The sequence below is a fragment of the Orussus abietinus genome, unplaced genomic scaffold (assembly GCF_000612105.2).
Source record: "Orussus abietinus isolate OABI.00-Male unplaced genomic scaffold, Oabi_2.0 scaffold82, whole genome shotgun sequence".
Lineage (NCBI taxonomy): Eukaryota > Metazoa > Arthropoda > Insecta > Hymenoptera > Orussidae > Orussus > Orussus abietinus.
Window position 1 is genome coordinate 304,586 of NW_019394247.1, and position 17,027 is coordinate 321,612.

The following is a 17,027-nucleotide window of genomic DNA, read 5'->3' on the forward strand; positions in this document are numbered from 1 at the left end:
CCTGCGCTTCGACAGGTGCCCGGTCATAGCGCGCGCGCCGGATCTTTATACCGCACACCGATGTAAGGGGAACACAAAGAATACGTGAATCGGCCCCCGCGGCTCCACACATCGACTCGGGCGAGTACACGAAGGCACACACGCAACCACCGACAGGGCCGCATCGAGAGATCCTACCTTGAAATTTCGCCGATTGTTAAATGAATCACATTCAGCCACTGTGGTGAAAACTTGCTGCTTGGAGATTTCAATGAAACGGAATTGCGAAACGCTGCGTAGGTACAGGATGGGGTAAATGGATGTTCTTTAAATTCAAGGCTACTTTTTAAGTAATAGGAAAGAATTGTTCTACATACAATGCTTAGTGCAGTATTTTTATCTTTTCAGGAAACGACGAGGGTACGTGTTAGTCGCTATTTTATTGACGCCAAAAGGCAATACATAATGTACATGGTATTTCTCCTCGTCAATAGACTCCTCCTATTAGACAATATTTAATTTGTATAATTATTGAATCGATAACATCGTGCTCCACGTGCCGCCTCTCCGAGCCTGTTGTATTCTTTCTGGCAAGAAAGTATCACAAAATAATTTCCCACTCTCTCTCTCTTTCTCTCTATGAGGTCCTGCTGCTGACTCTACTCCAATGGCCCTCGGGGCTGCGACTTGGCGCGGCGACTCTACATCTGGAAGTCCAACCCCCGGAGCGGGGACTCCCCTCGAGGTCCGTTTCCCTCGGGGTTTCCTAGTCTCGAGAGGAGTCGACAATCCGTGGAGACCGCTATTTAGTCGTACTAACTATTTAGCTCCGGCGCCATGTTCGCGGCATGGCCGCCAACCCCTGCGATTTCAAGAAGAAGAATACAACATGCCACGGGCGCTATACAACTCCGGCTTAGAAAATAACTTAGGGACTATTCCGACAGACACGCAGCTAAAATACAACCTACACGGAAATGGACTCCCTCGTTCCTTTGTCCATCGCGGTCCTCAGGGTTTCCTTTTTGTTAATGGCGATGCTCCTCGAGGTGGCGCGTCGTAGTAGAAAAAAACGTAACCTCGTTACGTTGCAATCGTACACGTGGGGACATGTACACGTGTATCATTGAACGCGCATCCTGGACTTTGTGTGTATATACGTATACATGCCCACGTGTATATCCATGTGTATGTGTGCGGGGAAAATGCATTTCGGAGCATTATCTCGTTTCTTATTCTTCTTCTCCTTTCCCGGGTACTACCGTAACACGTAACTACAACAATTTACGTTACCGACGATTCTTTATTTTCTTTTCTCTCCTCGCTCCCAGATTTGCCTTCTCGGTGGAGGAAGGGTGATTTATTGCGAGATGGGGCAATTTACAGGGCGGTTTAACGTTTCTTTTAATCGTATCTTTGTTAGGAAATTTCGCGTTTCACGCTTCAGGGGATTATTGAGGGCAATTGAATTTTCCTTCGTTCCTCTTCGTCGTTCCTTTTATTTCGGGAGGAGTTCCGAGGGGCGGAGAAGGGATTCGAAATAGGGGATTAATTAGCTATTCGATTATTTAGTCCGTCTTCCTCGGCGGCCATTATTCTCACTCTTTAACGCGAGTTACTCTTCAGGAATAACCGGAGCGGCGGGGACGTTTATTCGCGGCCACAAGGGAGAACTCGAAGCTGCACTTATTCCGACTGGCTACGAACTAAACTCGATCGGAGGGTCCTTAGAAAACGTGTACGTATGATGCGAGTAGGTCTTGTAAAAATATATAAAAGAGCGCGACGCGTCGCGAGTGTGTGTGTGTCGGTACACGGTAGAAAAAAGGTGTCGAAGAAGCTAGATGCCGATTATTCCCTCGTATATATTCTCTCCTTTCTTTTTCTCCACTAATTCCGATTCTTCACGTTCGCTTAGACGCCAGGATGCTGAAACCCGGAAGGGCGTCTCTTCGGTTCGCGGTCAGAACGATATTTATAATATTTATATTCATATTTATAGTTATATTCATATTTATATATATATATATATATCTATGTATATATTTATATACGTCTTATGTGTACAGGTGTAACGCTGTCGCTGAGAAATGGGTGCGGGGCTATGTACAGGTGGCTTCGTCGACATCGACTCCTGGAGAACGCTTCTGGAGAACGAGAAGGTCACCGGTGGTTCCGGACCCGAGAAGAGGCGGAGGATCTCGAATAAAAGTCGATAAAGAAAAATTGATAAATCTGTTATGAATGACTGATAAAAATCCCCATAGAAATTTCCTCGATCATTGGTGATTTCAATGCCGCAATAAGCTGCAGGAAAATGACATTGTCTCCGTGATATCACATTCGGCATCTAAGTAAAAAAAAAAAAAAAAAAGAAGAAAAAAGAATAATGATAATGCAATGTTACATTTAATTGAAATAAAAGTGCGCTGATACGGAAAATATACAAGGTCACGTGTCTTTGTACATCTTCTGATTCCTGATTTTTCGATTTTACATTTTTCTATCGTGGACTTTCAGTTACAAGGGGGGTCTAGAAATGCGTGCAAATTTCTATGGGGTCAGGAAGGGGAATATGGAGTTTGTCGATTTTTTTATACGTCTTTCTGGAGGGCTTAAATGCGATTAGAGAGCGGAAGTGCTCCTCTCTTCTCGAGGCCGGGTTCGCTAAATTTATGGGACGCCGCGGAAACTGGCAGCGTGCTTTATTGTCTTTCCAGACCGAAACGAGCGTGAAAGCTGGACTCTTCGTGGTCGCCCCCTCGATCCAAGGGCGAGTCTTCGCACTCTTCGACCTCCACCACGAAGAACGTCCCCGGCGCTCGGCTTATACTTAATAGCGAGATTCCGCAGCCAGTTTCCGCGGTTCGCCCCGCAAGGGTTTCCGCAATTTGCGGCCTAGTTTCCGTGGAAAACGAATACAATGCGATCGGCGATGCACCTTAGAAACAGTAACGAATTCCCACTGCACTGGGCAGGGAACTTGAGTCCATCATGAAGAAACCAGGTCGACCGATTTCGACAGTCTATGGCGACATCCCATCTACGGGGAATTTTGACACGCCCTGTAGAATGCGATAACAATAATTCCCCTATTTTCCAACTAGAAAAAATAATACTGCAATAAAAGCCTGATTTACAGTTGAAATTTTAATGATTTTAAGAGTCCCAATTGGGCGTCATCAACAGGGAGGGTGAATTTCCAGCGGGTTTCATTATAATTATTTCTTGGTTAGAAAAATAATGGAAATAAATTATCCCGAGGGAGATGATTATTCCTTGATATCATTGGAAGAAGCATAAACGATTTTGATCAGACCGGGAAATCGGTCGGCCGTCCTTTGGAATGTGTGAAACTGCGGAAGGAGGTGCAAGCGTTGAAATCCCCGACGTTTGTACGATATCTGTTAGGTTTCCTTCATTCTTCAGCTATTCCTGTCGGGGATCAAGAACGACGTGCGATCTTCGGGGCTGACACGAAGCCCCGGGTCGTGGGGAGACCCTGAAGAGCTACCTCGAAGTGTTCACTTTGGAGTTTCCTCCTTCGAGACTCCCCACGCGAGCCAGGAGTGCTTCTTCGGGGTCGGACACAACAGGCATCCTCGACACTCGTACACCTTAAGGACTAAATTCGCTCCTCATTCGCTCTATCGTCGCCTAATCTACTCTTAGTTATGTCTTATGGGTTAACGCATCGCTCTTCGTGGTTGAATCCGAACCAGAGTGACGGGAGATGATGATGATGCCTTCAGTGGGTGTCTTCAGGGCAGGGCGTCGCTTCTTCCTCTTCATCGACGGTCCTTCGGTTTGGCAGTATGGCGATTTCCCGCTCCTTTCGATACTTCCAATCACATTGGTAATGTTGAAGAACAGTTTCCGTTCCCTTGTTTTGGGTTCTCGAAGGGTCTGGTTCCTTTTGCGAGCCTCGTCCGATTTTGGTCGAAGGACCCCCGCTGGTGGGAGGACTTTTCAAGATCCAGATTTCTAGGGAAGGATCCCTGCATCCGTACTCAGTCTTAGATTGTAGACTAGCTCTAAATACGATTAGGGAGCCCGTGGTCTCGGTTAAAGGATCTCAAAAAGCCTAAGGAAGTCGAAAAAGACGTCTCGGACGTCGAAGCTTGCGCTCGGATATGTGCCCCTCGGCGAGTATTCGCTATTTCGATTCTCCTCGTCGGTCCTCGAGGTCGCCGAAGCGACTCGCAACCTCGAGGATTCTGTTCCTAAAGAGACAAGATCGCGTGCACTTGTCGCGGAACTCGATATGGATTTTTAGGTTCTTTTAATTCCATGAATTTCCAGGAGGCTCGTTCCAGAAGGATCCCCGACTAGGTCGCGGCTCGAGTTTTCTGGAAGGACCGCACGTGCAGGTGGAGCGTGCCAAGATGGCGTCGACCAAAATCCGTTTTCGCGGGATTCTGCATAGAATTTCTTGCACATCACGATTCCAATAGTCGAGGTGCAGCCTATCCGGTCCAAGGAATGGGGTGGGCCAAGCTGAAGAAGGTTTGATAGTCGGAAAGTCGAGAAATCGGCGCCCAAAGTCTCCAGGTGGCCGACCGTCATCGTTCTCGCGCGCTTCTCTCTACACTCGTGCCTGGCAAGCTTCGCGTGGCCTGTACACGAATTGACTAACGAATAGGAGCTTAAGCTCGATCGGTCGAAGCTCTTCAGGAAAGGAACCGCGTCTCACCAGGTCGCGTGAACGTCCTAATTGGGCCTAATAGCCAAAAATGTATTCGGCGCGAGACGCAGCCTGGTTTCTCGTCGCGTATGTCGGTCACTCTTCAGTTTTCTAAGTTGATGAAGGCGATGAAGTCGACGGGAACTTCAAGTCACGATCCATTTCTTTCACTTTGACGTTTCTTCTCATCTAGTCACGCCGAACGACCGACAATTTCCGGTCGATCGCGATCAAACCTCCCATCAGGGTAGTCGTCAGTCGATTGATTCGCTCCCTCGTCGGTACATTTGCAGTCTCTTCAAAATAAATCAGTAGCCCAGTGATCGGAGGAGCCCGAACGTCCCAAATTGATCGGCCAGCAGAACTGACTCGTCCCATAAGGCCCATTTCCTAAAAAAACCCAACACCTCACACCCGTCGCACCTTCGCTCTCTCGTTGATGACCTCTCTGTTCCTGAGTCGATCAGTTCTTTCTCTGGGTGGCTCCCTCTGATCCCGAGGGTCTGCTTGTCAGTTGGCGTAATGATCGAACGAGCCCAAGTATTCCAAACTAGCGCGGTAGCAGAACTGATACTGGTCCTGGAAGAACAAAGAAAATGGTCAAACCTACAAACGTTCTAAAACAAAAAAAAAGAACAAACATTGTGCCTCATAAGGTACCTCAGTCTGCACCATCGCAGGTCTCTGGGTGCGTAGTATCCTAACGGTCTGGAAGATATCGACGACCCCCTCGTATTGCATCCTCTCCAGGACGATGCTGAGCGTGATGAAGACCCCCGTGCGACCGACTCCAGCGCTGCAGTGGACGGTGATGGGACCATCCTGACCAAACTGCTCCTTGGTCTTGTGCACCTGACCGATGAAGTCGATGAACCCATCCCCGGACTTGGGGACTCCCTGTTCCGGCCAGTCTATGAATTGGAACTGTCTGACGGTCCTACTGGCCCCATCCCTGGCATCGGTGACTTTGAACTCCCTCAGGATGTACTGAGGCATGTTGTACTCGGCGATGGGGTCGACCACGAAGCACTGGTACCTGATGGATCGGTCGGAAGGCCAATACTGGTGGCACTTCTCGCGGCCCATCTCCTTCAGCTTGGTGAGCATGACGACGATGGTGGAGTTGTGCTCCCAGAGCATCCTCCAGAAGTCGTCGGTGGTGTCGATAAGAGGACCCTGGGTGGCGATGTAAGCCGCCCTGTAGCGATAGCCATCTATCAGACTGGCGTTTATGTAGTCGGACCCTTCGATGTTGCGCTGTGGTTGCAGACACACCCTGGTGCACTCGTACGGAAGGATGTGCACCAGTCTGTTCTTGTGTTTATTGCAGGGCAGGTTCGCCGAGATGAACCTGGTGGAGTCGGCCTTGATGTTGGAGAGCTTCTTGAACTCTAGCTCCATGCCGGTGATGTTGTCGAGCTCCGGCTGCATCAGCTTCTGGATGTGAGAGTGCAGGTTCCGCGCGGGCACTTCCGTGTTCCCACAGATCACCGCCTCCAGGAGGGCGTCGTGGATGAAGATGTACTGGTCCTCGGTCTGCACCATGTAGTTCCTCTGGGCACGCAGGCAAGTCACGTGCCCATAGATGTCGATCATCTTCTCATGCTTGATCCGCTCCAGCATGGAGTCGATGACGATGAAGCACCCGGTCCTTCCGACCCCGGCGCTGCAGTGAACGACCAGGGGACCGCTGTCGGGGACGTTGAGGGACCTGACCCTCTTCAGGAACTGCAGGAAGGGAGCAGGGTGTTCCGGAACCCCATGGTCGGGCCAGGCCGTGAACTGAAGCTGCTTGATATCTCTTCTCTCCGAGTAGCCGGCTCTGCACACCTGGAAGGTCCGGATGCAGTACGTGGCCAGCTCCTGCACGTCGCTGATGGTCACCGTCATCAGTCCGTACGTCTCCGCTCCCCTCGTCGGCCAGTACTGGTCGCACTTGATCCTCGTCCTCTCCTCCAACTTCGTCATCATCACGATCGTGCTGGTGCGCAGCTCCCAGCACATCCTCCAGAAGTCCCCGAAGGTCTCTTGAAGAGGACCCTGGGTAGCCACGTACGCGTTCTGTTTGCGATACCCATCGCAGTAGTTCGCGTTTATGTAGTCCGAGCCTGGGATCCCGTCGATGGTCTGCAGGATGACCCTCGAGTGGTCGTAGGCGATGACGTTCGCGTAGCGGTTCTTCGAGGTGTTGACCTCCATGTTCGAGTGGTCCCAGGTGAACTGTTGGCCCGGCTCGATGGACTCGTACTCTTGGCTGAACTTGAGGTTGTCGTTCGTTTTCAGACGCTCTATGTGGTTGCCCAACTCGCTGATGGGGATGGGTGGGTGGGAGATCATGCCAGGGGTCTGGAAGTTCAGTCTGCGCATCTCGACAGGGTCTAGAGGGGCATGGTTGGAGCTGATGTCCGCAGCCATCAGGGGCCTTGTCACTGCAGCCTGGTCCGGTGCTTTGCAGGGCTGCCTTCGCCTGGATCGGTAAGGGTTCCTCGTTAAGAAGTGAGTCTCTTCAGTACATCCCTTCTTCAAGATTAGGATGAGCAACTTACTTCTTGATGACGAAGAGCAGAACTAGGCACACGCTAACCATCAGCGCCGCGATTATGGGACCCACTACCCAGACCATGCCCGGTTCCTGGCCACTGGTCTTCACAGACACTTCAGGGTTGCCATCCACGGGGGTGTTGGGGTTGGGTCTGCTGGGCGGATCCCCAGGAGGCACTTCCCGCATGTCCAGACTCAGGTATTCCGAGAACGGCGAGGACGTGTACAGATGCTGAAATAGAAACCACATGATCTCTCTCCACCCACGAATCTCTTGATCGACTCACCTTTCTAGGCGTGTCCACGATGGCCCTGACGAAGATCCTGTACCTCTTGCTCCTCTCCAGCTTCCTGTTCTCGTACCCTTCGAAGAACTCTCCACTCCCTAGATGGAAGGTATAGGGAATATCCCTATGGGGGAACTTGGCGGCGATGTAGGGCGCGTTTTCCCACTCCTGCTTGGCGCTCTTCCCGGTGATCATCTCCTCGGTGAACTCGTCAGGCTGCTTGTCGGCTGTGCTCTCGTCTTCAGGGACCACGATGAGATAATAATGGGAAATCAGGCCATACTCCTCGGAAGCCTGGGGCAGGATCACCTGAATCTCCTCCCCATTGACCACGCCATAGAAGTCAGGCTTCACCATCGGCTTCGGGGCCGCCATTTGGGTCGTCACCGTGATCTTCGCGGGGGGTCGGTAGCTTCCGTCCGATGGCACCGCACTGACGTTCACGTTGTACGTCGTGAAGGGCTGCAGCTCGTTGATGGTCGTGGTCGTGTATTGAGAGTCCAACAGGATCATTTTGCGAGGCACCACCTGGGTCTGCGTGATCCCCTGGGAGTCTCTGAATTCTTTAACCGCGTCGAACGACACTTTATAATTGACAGGGTTCAACCTCCTAGGCGGAGTCCATGACAGAGTCATCGAGTGCGTCGAGGAGTCTGGTGCACGCAGGTCCAGGGGCACGTCTTCAGGATTCACGGTGACCGTCACCTTGGAGCTCAGTCTCCCTAGACCCGTTTTATACCTCGCAGCGATTGCGATCGCGTATTGGGCGTAGTTCTCCAGGTTCACCAGGTCCGCCGACTCGGTCTGACCCACGATCTTCTGCTTCCACTCGTCCAGGTCCTCCACCGCGGTCTTGGTGTAGAAGATGTGGTAACCGACGACCTTGTCGCGGTTCGGCACCGGCTCCCACCTGGTTAAAGAAGAGACTTAGGGTCCTGTTTCTCTTATACTACCTGTAATCCCGGTGATGCCTCTTCGAGTACCCACCAAACCTCCACGCTGGACTCGGAGGTGGCCACCACGTTGATGGACATGGGAGCTCTACCGATGTCCTTGTCCGTCAGGATGGTCACCTTCTCCGAGTAGGGACCAGCACCCTGACTCGTGTGCGCCCTGACGTGGAACACGTACTCCGTGTTCTCTTCAAGGTCCGTGAACACCGCTCTAGTCTGCGTGGTTCCATTCCTGAGGATGATGGTCCCATGGTCGCTCTTTTTGTGGAACTCCGCGTCGTAGTGGATGATCAGGCCGTTCCTGAGGTGGCGCTCTGGCTGGTCCCAGGTCACACAAACCGTGTCAGGTGTCTGGAAGTGGTACGACAGGTTCGTGGGGGGTCCTGTGGGCTTGCCTTCTGGACTGAACCAATATTGCACCGCCTCCTGGCCGAAGCCGATGCTGTTCTGTCCGGCCACTCGGAACTCGTAGCTGACCCCTCGCTCCTCTGAAAATTGGAGTCATCCTTGAAAACCCTGCTCTTCAGGGTCACCCTACACACCCTTATCCCAGTGAAATAAATCACCTAGGTCCGTGATCCTGTACGTGTGGTGCTGGTCGGTCGCCGGGACGTAGTCCTCCTTCAGGGTCTGATTTTTTATGCCGTACCTGACGCGGTACCCCAAAAGCGCCCCATAGGTCTGCGTAGGCTTTGTCCATTTCAGGTCCATGTCGATGGGGATCCTGGTCCTGACGCTGATGAGCAAAACCATATTAAAAATAATTCCTATCTACCCAGGATCCACCCATTTGATCTTCCAAAATTTCCTCCCACCTCAGGGTCATCTGCGGCTTGTTCGGCACTCCTCCAGGTGTTTTCACGTGCACTGGGGTGGACCTGTCCCCGTCTCCCCTCCTCGTCAGGGCTGCTATCTGCACTGAGTAGCTGGTATCAGGCTGTAGCCCCGTGATGTTCACCTCGTGGACCTTCTCCACCACGTCCTTGCGGATGGGCTCGTTCAGCAGCTCCTTACCCTGAAGAGGTCGGCCAAAAAATCCGTAAAAAATTTCCCAATAATTTACACGCTCTCCCCTATCTTTGTAAAAACCACTCACGGCATCCTTAACTTCCTGGACGTGGATGTGGTACCCCCGGAGCATGCCGTTCTGGTTGTCGGCCAAGGGCGGCTTCCACTCCACGTGGATCGCCGTGGAGTTGATCGTCGATACCTTCACGTCCTGAGGCTGACCCGGTACTGCAACGCAAGTTTCTATTAGAGAGAAAAAGGTGGAAATCCTCCCCGAAAGTCCGCGTCATCTACCCGAGCGAGAACAATTACACACGCACTTGCAAACGCACTCACTCTCGCGTGAAATTAATCAAAAATGGAACCAAAACGGGGGCTGGGGGGGGAGGGGGGCTGAAATTAAAAGCGATCAAAAAATGATGTCGAATTCCGGTCAAATTTCGTCCGCGCTGAAAATAAAAACCACGGGAGTTATACATGTCTAATTATATTGTGTCATGTGGATTTTCGATGTTTTTCCGGGGTACGTCCTTTTAGGGAGAAATGCGGAATAATTCAGTTTGGTCCTGGCAGAGGGCTGAATGGGCTTTTTTCTCTTTTTCGACAGACTTGGGGCGGTTTTTTGGGGGTTTTTTCAGACAGTTTGGGGGCCCAAGTGAAACGTTTCACGTATTCTCATAGGTCCCCGTTAAATCGTCCGCGCGTCAAGAGTCAGCTGTAAAACCGGAGTGGCAGTAAAAAGGGAGCGAGGGAACAGTGTAAACCAGCCGTAACAGTCGGTGTAAATAAAAGGGCGAGGGGCGAAAGTAAGAGTCGTCAAAGGGCCGTATAAAAGTGCAAAAGAGACGGGAACTGCGAAAGGGAGCTTTCGGAACTTGGAGGGAACCAAAGGGGGACGGAAAGGTGGAGTGGGCGAGGAGGGAGCGAAAAAGGGGGGCGAACTGAAAGGGGGTGAAAAGGCGAAAAAGCGAGCAGTCACCCTGCGAAAATTCACACGCAATCCGGGGGGACGACACGACACAAAACCCGAAAAGGGGCCCCGGGCCCCTCTTTTCACGTAAGCGCGCGACGTCCTCTCCATTTGAATACCAATAATTATTTCCTCCAGAGTCCTGAGTAATAATTGTTTCCTCTCCCCTTTCCCGGCTTCCCTGGACCCCTCTGAGGGACTCGCTGAGTCCAGGCGCTCTTTTAAAAATTCCCAAAGTGATTAAAGGAAAGAGAGGAAAAAAAAAAAAAAAAATTCAAAAAGCGAATACGCGTCCTCTCCATTTGAATACCAATATTTATCCCCAGATCCTGGAAGTATTCCCCCTAGTTTTCAAGTCCTCGAGGAATTTTTCGAAACTGCGATGTATATAAAAAAAAAAATGATAAATCACAAATTCACTCCTTCCCTTCCTCCGGCAATTGTCTCCTCCACCCTCCCCGAAATCTCGACTTTCTCCCCTTTCTCGCGGGATTCTCGAAAACCCGTGTTTCTGTGAAGATTCCCTATTTTTCATTCCTTTATTTTCTTCGTATCTAATTTAATCTCCCTTCATTTTCATCGGCCATTTACTCCTCTCGGTGTATGGACTGTTATCAATGTGTGTCTTTGACGAGGCGCGACACGGAGGAGGGTAACAAAAGGAAAAAAAAAAAAAGAAAAGAAAAGGCCCGGAAAAAGTGCCATCTGCCAACCTACGTGTCGAGAAATGAGTATATATATATATGAATATGTACAACATCTACGGCGCAGAATCTCGGCGGAATAAACGCTTGCAACCAAGGGACATAAGTATATATATAAAAGGAAACGAAGAACCATGTGACAAGTGCCCGTGCACGCGATCGTATATATCGCGGTATATGTATTTATGTATACGGTAATATTGACATATATATACATAGAATTTATATATATATGTAATACCACTCCATGGCGATGCGTGATATATAGTGATATATATATATAATTACTCGACTAGGTATCTGAGCTACGGTTTCCAAAAATTCGCATGTACAGGTCCCGAGAGACGGGACGAAGAAAATCTCTGCCTAATTAGCGGACAAGACACGCAAGATATCTAGGGACAAAACACTGAGAAAACCACACAGGCTCCTCGGTCGACGCGGCTTGTCGGCCAGAAATGAAATATGAAAATAAAACGAAACACACATCCTCAAATTACGGCCTGCCAGATTCGCCCCGGGTTGCCGGTGGGTAGTTCAGGTGAAAAGAATCCGCGATAAAATGAATTCCATCGATGATTCGAATTTTTAAAAAATAATCCCGATAGATCTGGTATCGGATAATTGGAATAACTCGAGAATGACCCTCGGGAACGTACTCTCTTTTTTTTTTTCAAGCTCTCGAAGAGAGGGGAAAAATTTGGAGAAATCCCGAACGTCCGACCAGCAGCCCGTGGAAAGCTTCGGAACTGATAACGAAGAGGGTGGAACTCTAAGAGTACGAGAAGGGGGTTTAGAAAAAATGAGGGAATAGAACGAGGGGTAAAATGGGGAAAAAAAAATATATAGATATATTTATGTGGGAGGACGACAAGAGCGCGACACAACTGGAGACTCTACTTTGGGAATACTCACTTTTGTCGACTGCGCCCGAAAGTGGCCCGAATAAACGTGTGGGGGAGAAAAATCCATAAGAAATCGTGTGAGTGAGTTCGTCGAAAAAGATGCGACATTATTACAGAGAGCGGTTAGTTTCAAGGTACAAGGTCAGGCCCTCGGCGAGGTTTCTACCGGTCGCAGCGGATGGAGAAAAAGGCGATATCTCACTCTCTCTCTCTCTCCCTCGATCTGTTATCCCATTTTCGGGGAAGATAAGTAGCTGACGATAACGCCGGCTCGAGTCGAAAAGTCACCGACTGGCCTTTTTCCCGAAACGACTCGCAAGGTCCTCCACTCGGCTCGCAGAGAGTCGCGGGAGACGTGAGAACGATACGCCTTCGGCCTTAATTTAGGTCCCTTCCTTCTCTTTTCCTTACTTCGATTTTCTCTCTCTCGAGTAGATCTCTCTTCTCTTCGGCATGCACAAACACTACTCCAAGTATGAAGGTAACTAAAGGATCCATTTGCACGGCACTCGAGGCGTCGCGTGGGGAGATTGAGCAGGGTAGAAGATCTTGTAAGAGTGAGAGCTGCCGGCAAGATTCCTGGAAAACGCCGGCAAATCCCTGGAAAATTCCTGGCGCTGAGGATTGGTTTGGAACCTTCGGGAATTAATTCCTCAACGTCCCCCGAGCGGCGCCTCGGCTCGAAAGAAAGGAGAAAGAACCTATGGCAATGCCTACGAATTTAATCAACGAATATCGAAATGATAAACCAAGTAACCAAGAACGAAATCTACGACTAGGGGACATGGGGGAGCGGAGGATTTTTTATTTTGGGGATAGTGGTGAAGAGCCATCTCGGAAAGATTCCAGAGAAGGAGCCTGGGTCCTTTTTGGGATCTTGCGGTAGGTCAGGGAATAATTCCGCCAGAAAGGGACCTTTTTCCAGTGATCCGAAAGCTTTGGAATTTTTTCCCGCGGCGAATTCAATTAATTCTGGAATTTTTTGAGAAAACTTCTAGTTTCTACAGAAGTGATCTCGATCTCGGATATGCCGTTGCTCGTTATAAAATTTTTGTTTACAGTTAATTTTAATTTTCCGAAATTCTGGCAAAATCGAGTAGCATGCTGGAAGACAAAAAAGAGTTTCCGAAAGAAGGGAGGAAAAGAAAAATTAAATATGATAGATAGACGAATCCCTCTGACCCACCGTCGCCGAAAATGGAATTTGTTTAAAAACTTGGGAAGTCTTAGGGGACCTAAAAAAACATTTTGGCACGTCGGAAAATCCACCCGCCAAAGGCGAAGCGACGCGCACGAAATGAGATGGGAAAGGGAAATGAAAAAATCCCAAAAATGGGAGAAATTTGGGGACAGCGAGAATTTCCGGGACGCCTCGAAGAATCCGTTCTCTTTCCCAATATCCAATTTCTCTTTCTCTACGGGAGAAAACATAAGGAAAACGCCTGCGCGTAGATGCGAGGAAACGCGGAAAAGGGGATGCACTTTCTACGAGAAGAGTCAAAAAGGGAAAGAAGAAATGAAGAATATACGAAATAACGCTCTAGGAATGCGATTACTTACGTGTGCGAGTACTGTATTAAAGTACGGACAACGATTACGCATAATTGTAACAGAGGAGTACATTACAAGTACGAGTCTGACGAATAAGTGTAACAATATATATATATATATATAAGAAAAACAAAAAGAGAAACGCAAGGAAAAAGCGTCGCATCGCTGTCAGGGGTCTTCCTTTTAACAGTGACTTATGCCGTGTATGCATATGTATATGCATATGTATACAAAAGTGTGTAAATATATATATTCATGGTATACAGAGTGAAGTTGCAAGAGACAGCTCGCGTCGCATGCAAAGAGCCAAGGTCAGTGATAATAACTGCGTAAGTATGGAAATCACACACTGGTACGGTATATATATATGTATATGGTGGTACGCAAGGTTATATATGTATATATGAGCGTATATATGTATATATCGAACTATCGATGTGGAAATTCGAGCGTCTCTTTCAGGCGACCTCAACAAAGCTAAGTACAGCGTGCACCGCGAAATCCTGGACCCGCGACAATATCGGGAGGGAAAAGTTTGCATTTTCCCGGGAAACGGACACCGAAACGCAAGGAAAAACGGAAATGCAGAGCCGGATGCTGCAGCACACAGACTATCGTAAAAGCCTCGGAATCGGCGATGCAGTAAAATTGCACTTTGACGGCCAATGTCGAGTACTCAGCGTGTGGTTGCACTATTTAACGTAATAAAATCTCTGGTGTACACTACGTGGCAGTAAAATGTGTATTGTTAATAATAAATGAAGGAGTTCGACTGCAATTTCCGGGTAAATTAGCATTTCTGTAGGTAATAATTGTGTCTGGAATGTATTTATGTCCAAGTCGTGGATGTTCCTCGGCGCGCGATATCCAAAATGGCGGCGCGCGGCGTTCGAAGTGATGGAGATCCGGCGAAGAATTATTGCAATTACACGGCATTACCCTCGTTATTTGCGGAGAGTAATGACGGAAGGTCGCTGCCAGAGATGGGCACGCCGATAGGCTCGATACCGCCGCGGGTATTAATTTCAATTGTAATTAATCAACGTCGCCAGTTCTGGCGGAAAATACGCGCGCAGGAAATAGGCGTTCTGGTCTAGCTGGTACTCTAAATCATTCCATTTCCTTCTTCGCGCTCTCCAAAATGGTACGTACCCTTTCCCCAGGTTTAAATATACGTTTGATAGATTTAATAGGTACGATCCGACGCCAGGAGATAAGTGCATTTGTCGATTATCTCAGCAGATTAGCAGAGACAAAGGACGAGTGCCTTGTTCTCCAAAATGGCGGCGCATCTTCCAGGCGTTTCGCGGTGCCGCCTTCTTAGCAGAAATTCAGGGTCGCGTCGAGGCGGCCCACGACCTATTTCAGGGTCGAGCACCGTAGCCATAGCACAGGTAAACCCCCATGGTCCTTAGACCCTCCCCGGCGTAGTATTGGTATTCAAATGTGCACGGAAAACCGATCCTTGGACCGTCACTCCGCCATCTTGCCACCTCTCCACAGTCCCCTTAAGGTGACATAAAAGTGGCATAAAAGAAGCCCTCGTTAACAAAACTTCTCCAAACTGAGTATACCAAATAATCTTAAACTCCTCAACATGAATATAACATAACAACATAAAGAAGGCCCCGACGACCCCGAAATTTCAAGTTTTCAAAAATCAGTTTATAGGCATCTTGACATTTTTTTCTTTATACAAAATATTTCATGGGTGTCGGGACCTTCCTCATAGCCTCCACATTCACGTTGTCAAGTTTGAAACGATTCGGTGTACCCAGAACGGAGAAAAGTATGACGGGTTCTTCATGACACTTTCACACCCCCTTAACCTCGCGATGATTCTCCCAAGACGTTTAGTCGGACGTATATTTCGAAAATTTAAGTTTTCCCATTATTTCTTGCCAAGTCGCATTCGACTTGGCCGGGCCTCCCTCACGCAATCACGCACGCATTCACACACCTGCACGCCGGGCGCGGGCTTGACCCCGGCCTTAACCCGGGTCAAGGCCGCGGCTTGCGGCAGGTCAGGTCGCACGACAGTCGACAGTGGGGTGCTTTGGGTGCTCTTCGAGTGCTTGGTGCTCGCCGCGGTATACTTATCGCCATATACTCGGTGCTCTTATATGCTCATGTGATATATATATATATAGATAGATAATCTTCACAAGTGACGCGCGTGCACCGGGGTGCGTTCGCCACGTGCGCGCGCACCTCGCGGCCGGAGATGCGTGGAGCGTCTTAACTTAAAATCCTCCACAGCCAATAAAAATTAAACAAAAAGATCCTTTAATATAAAATTTGAAAAACTTGACATGTATATAAAGAAAAGAAAGAAAGGAAGGAAAAAAAAATACAAGAAAAGAGTCCACGAATCTCGCGAGGCGTGAGGCGCGGGCTTACGCGCGGGTGCATAAGCGTGCACGCGCGTGCGTGCGCGGTGAGGTGGTGCAGAGGTGTTTCCACGCAACAATGGAAAATGAAGGAAAAAAAATATATATAGAAGAAGAGAGACGCGCGTTCCGGGGAAGAAGAGAAAAAAAAAAAAGAAGAAGTCGGACAGACAGAGCGAACGCGATGGAAGACGGTGCGCGCGTAACGCATATGTACTCTCTTGTGCTTTTCACAGAAAAAAAAAGGAAAAAAAAAAAGAAAAAGAAATAGGTGCGAGCTTAACACGGCAGGTGCTTTCAGCTGTGCTCTTTTTCCTCTTTTGTCGGCGCGCCTTGCCCCGCCGAGTCTGCCTCGCGAGGATATCTCAGGAAAAGTGCGGAGGGCCGGTGGGGTACCGTGTATCGGATAAGAGCAAGAGGTACACACGTACGGACCAATCAGAAGGCCCGTACGCGATATCGATTTTCCGGCAGGCATTTTCTCTCGGCGTCGAGTTTTCCCCTTTTCCCTTTTTTTCCTTCCCGTTCACTCGATTTTACCCGCGGAAATAAGATCGCCCCTTCGCGAGGCGCGGCCCGCAGTTCCGCTTTCGGAGGAGAGTTTAGCCTGAAGGAGGAAGATTTCGGAAATTTCGGATATTTCGGAAATTTTCCAAATTTTCCCTCTAACAGCGACCTCCGATTGGCGGAGCGGCGAGGCGGGGGCCAATGGTAGCGGCCGGGCGCCGCCATCTTGGGTGCCGCGCGCTCTGATTGGCCGCTGGTCCCAATATGGCGGCCGGCCGGCTGCCGCGAAGGCTCGACTCGCGACTTTCAGGACCAACTAAAAGCATGCAGGGCTCGGTAGGGACCTCGGGATAGCGGAATCGGGATCTGGAGAAAAGCAAAAAGTCCCATGCATCGGCATGCCATTCATAGGGATCGGAAAAGGTCGACTCTTGGGAGTCGAAGGTGAGGTTATGTCGCAGACTCGGCAGAGCTCGGCAGTAGTGGGGGGCGGTGGGCCTCTGGGTTGGTGCCAGTGTATATCTGGGGAATTTTTCATAGGCTGGAGG

General features: G+C 49.5%; 1 protein-coding gene across 2 annotated transcripts in view; it reads right to left on the bottom strand.

The window, feature by feature from the left end:
• Positions 1 to 409: 409 nt before the first annotated feature.
• Positions 410 to 17,027, bottom strand: part of LOC105695069 (tyrosine-protein phosphatase Lar) — a 135,821-nt gene continuing 119,203 nt past the window's right edge. For both annotated transcript variants that reach the window (XM_023433359.1, XM_023433355.1), the window contains 8 exons: positions 9,541 to 9,680; positions 9,260 to 9,459; positions 9,011 to 9,180; positions 8,479 to 8,932; positions 7,492 to 8,401; positions 7,210 to 7,436; positions 5,324 to 7,130; positions 410 to 5,242 (listed from right to left, as the gene is read on the bottom strand). In XM_023433359.1, coding sequence (XP_023289127.1) covers positions 5,174 to 5,242; positions 5,324 to 7,130; positions 7,210 to 7,436; positions 7,492 to 8,401; positions 8,479 to 8,932; positions 9,011 to 9,180; positions 9,260 to 9,459; positions 9,541 to 9,680 — 3,977 coding nt within the window. In that variant the 3' untranslated portion in view covers positions 410 to 5,173. The remainder of the gene's footprint in view (positions 5,243 to 5,323; positions 7,131 to 7,209; positions 7,437 to 7,491; positions 8,402 to 8,478; positions 8,933 to 9,010; positions 9,181 to 9,259; positions 9,460 to 9,540; positions 9,681 to 17,027) is intronic.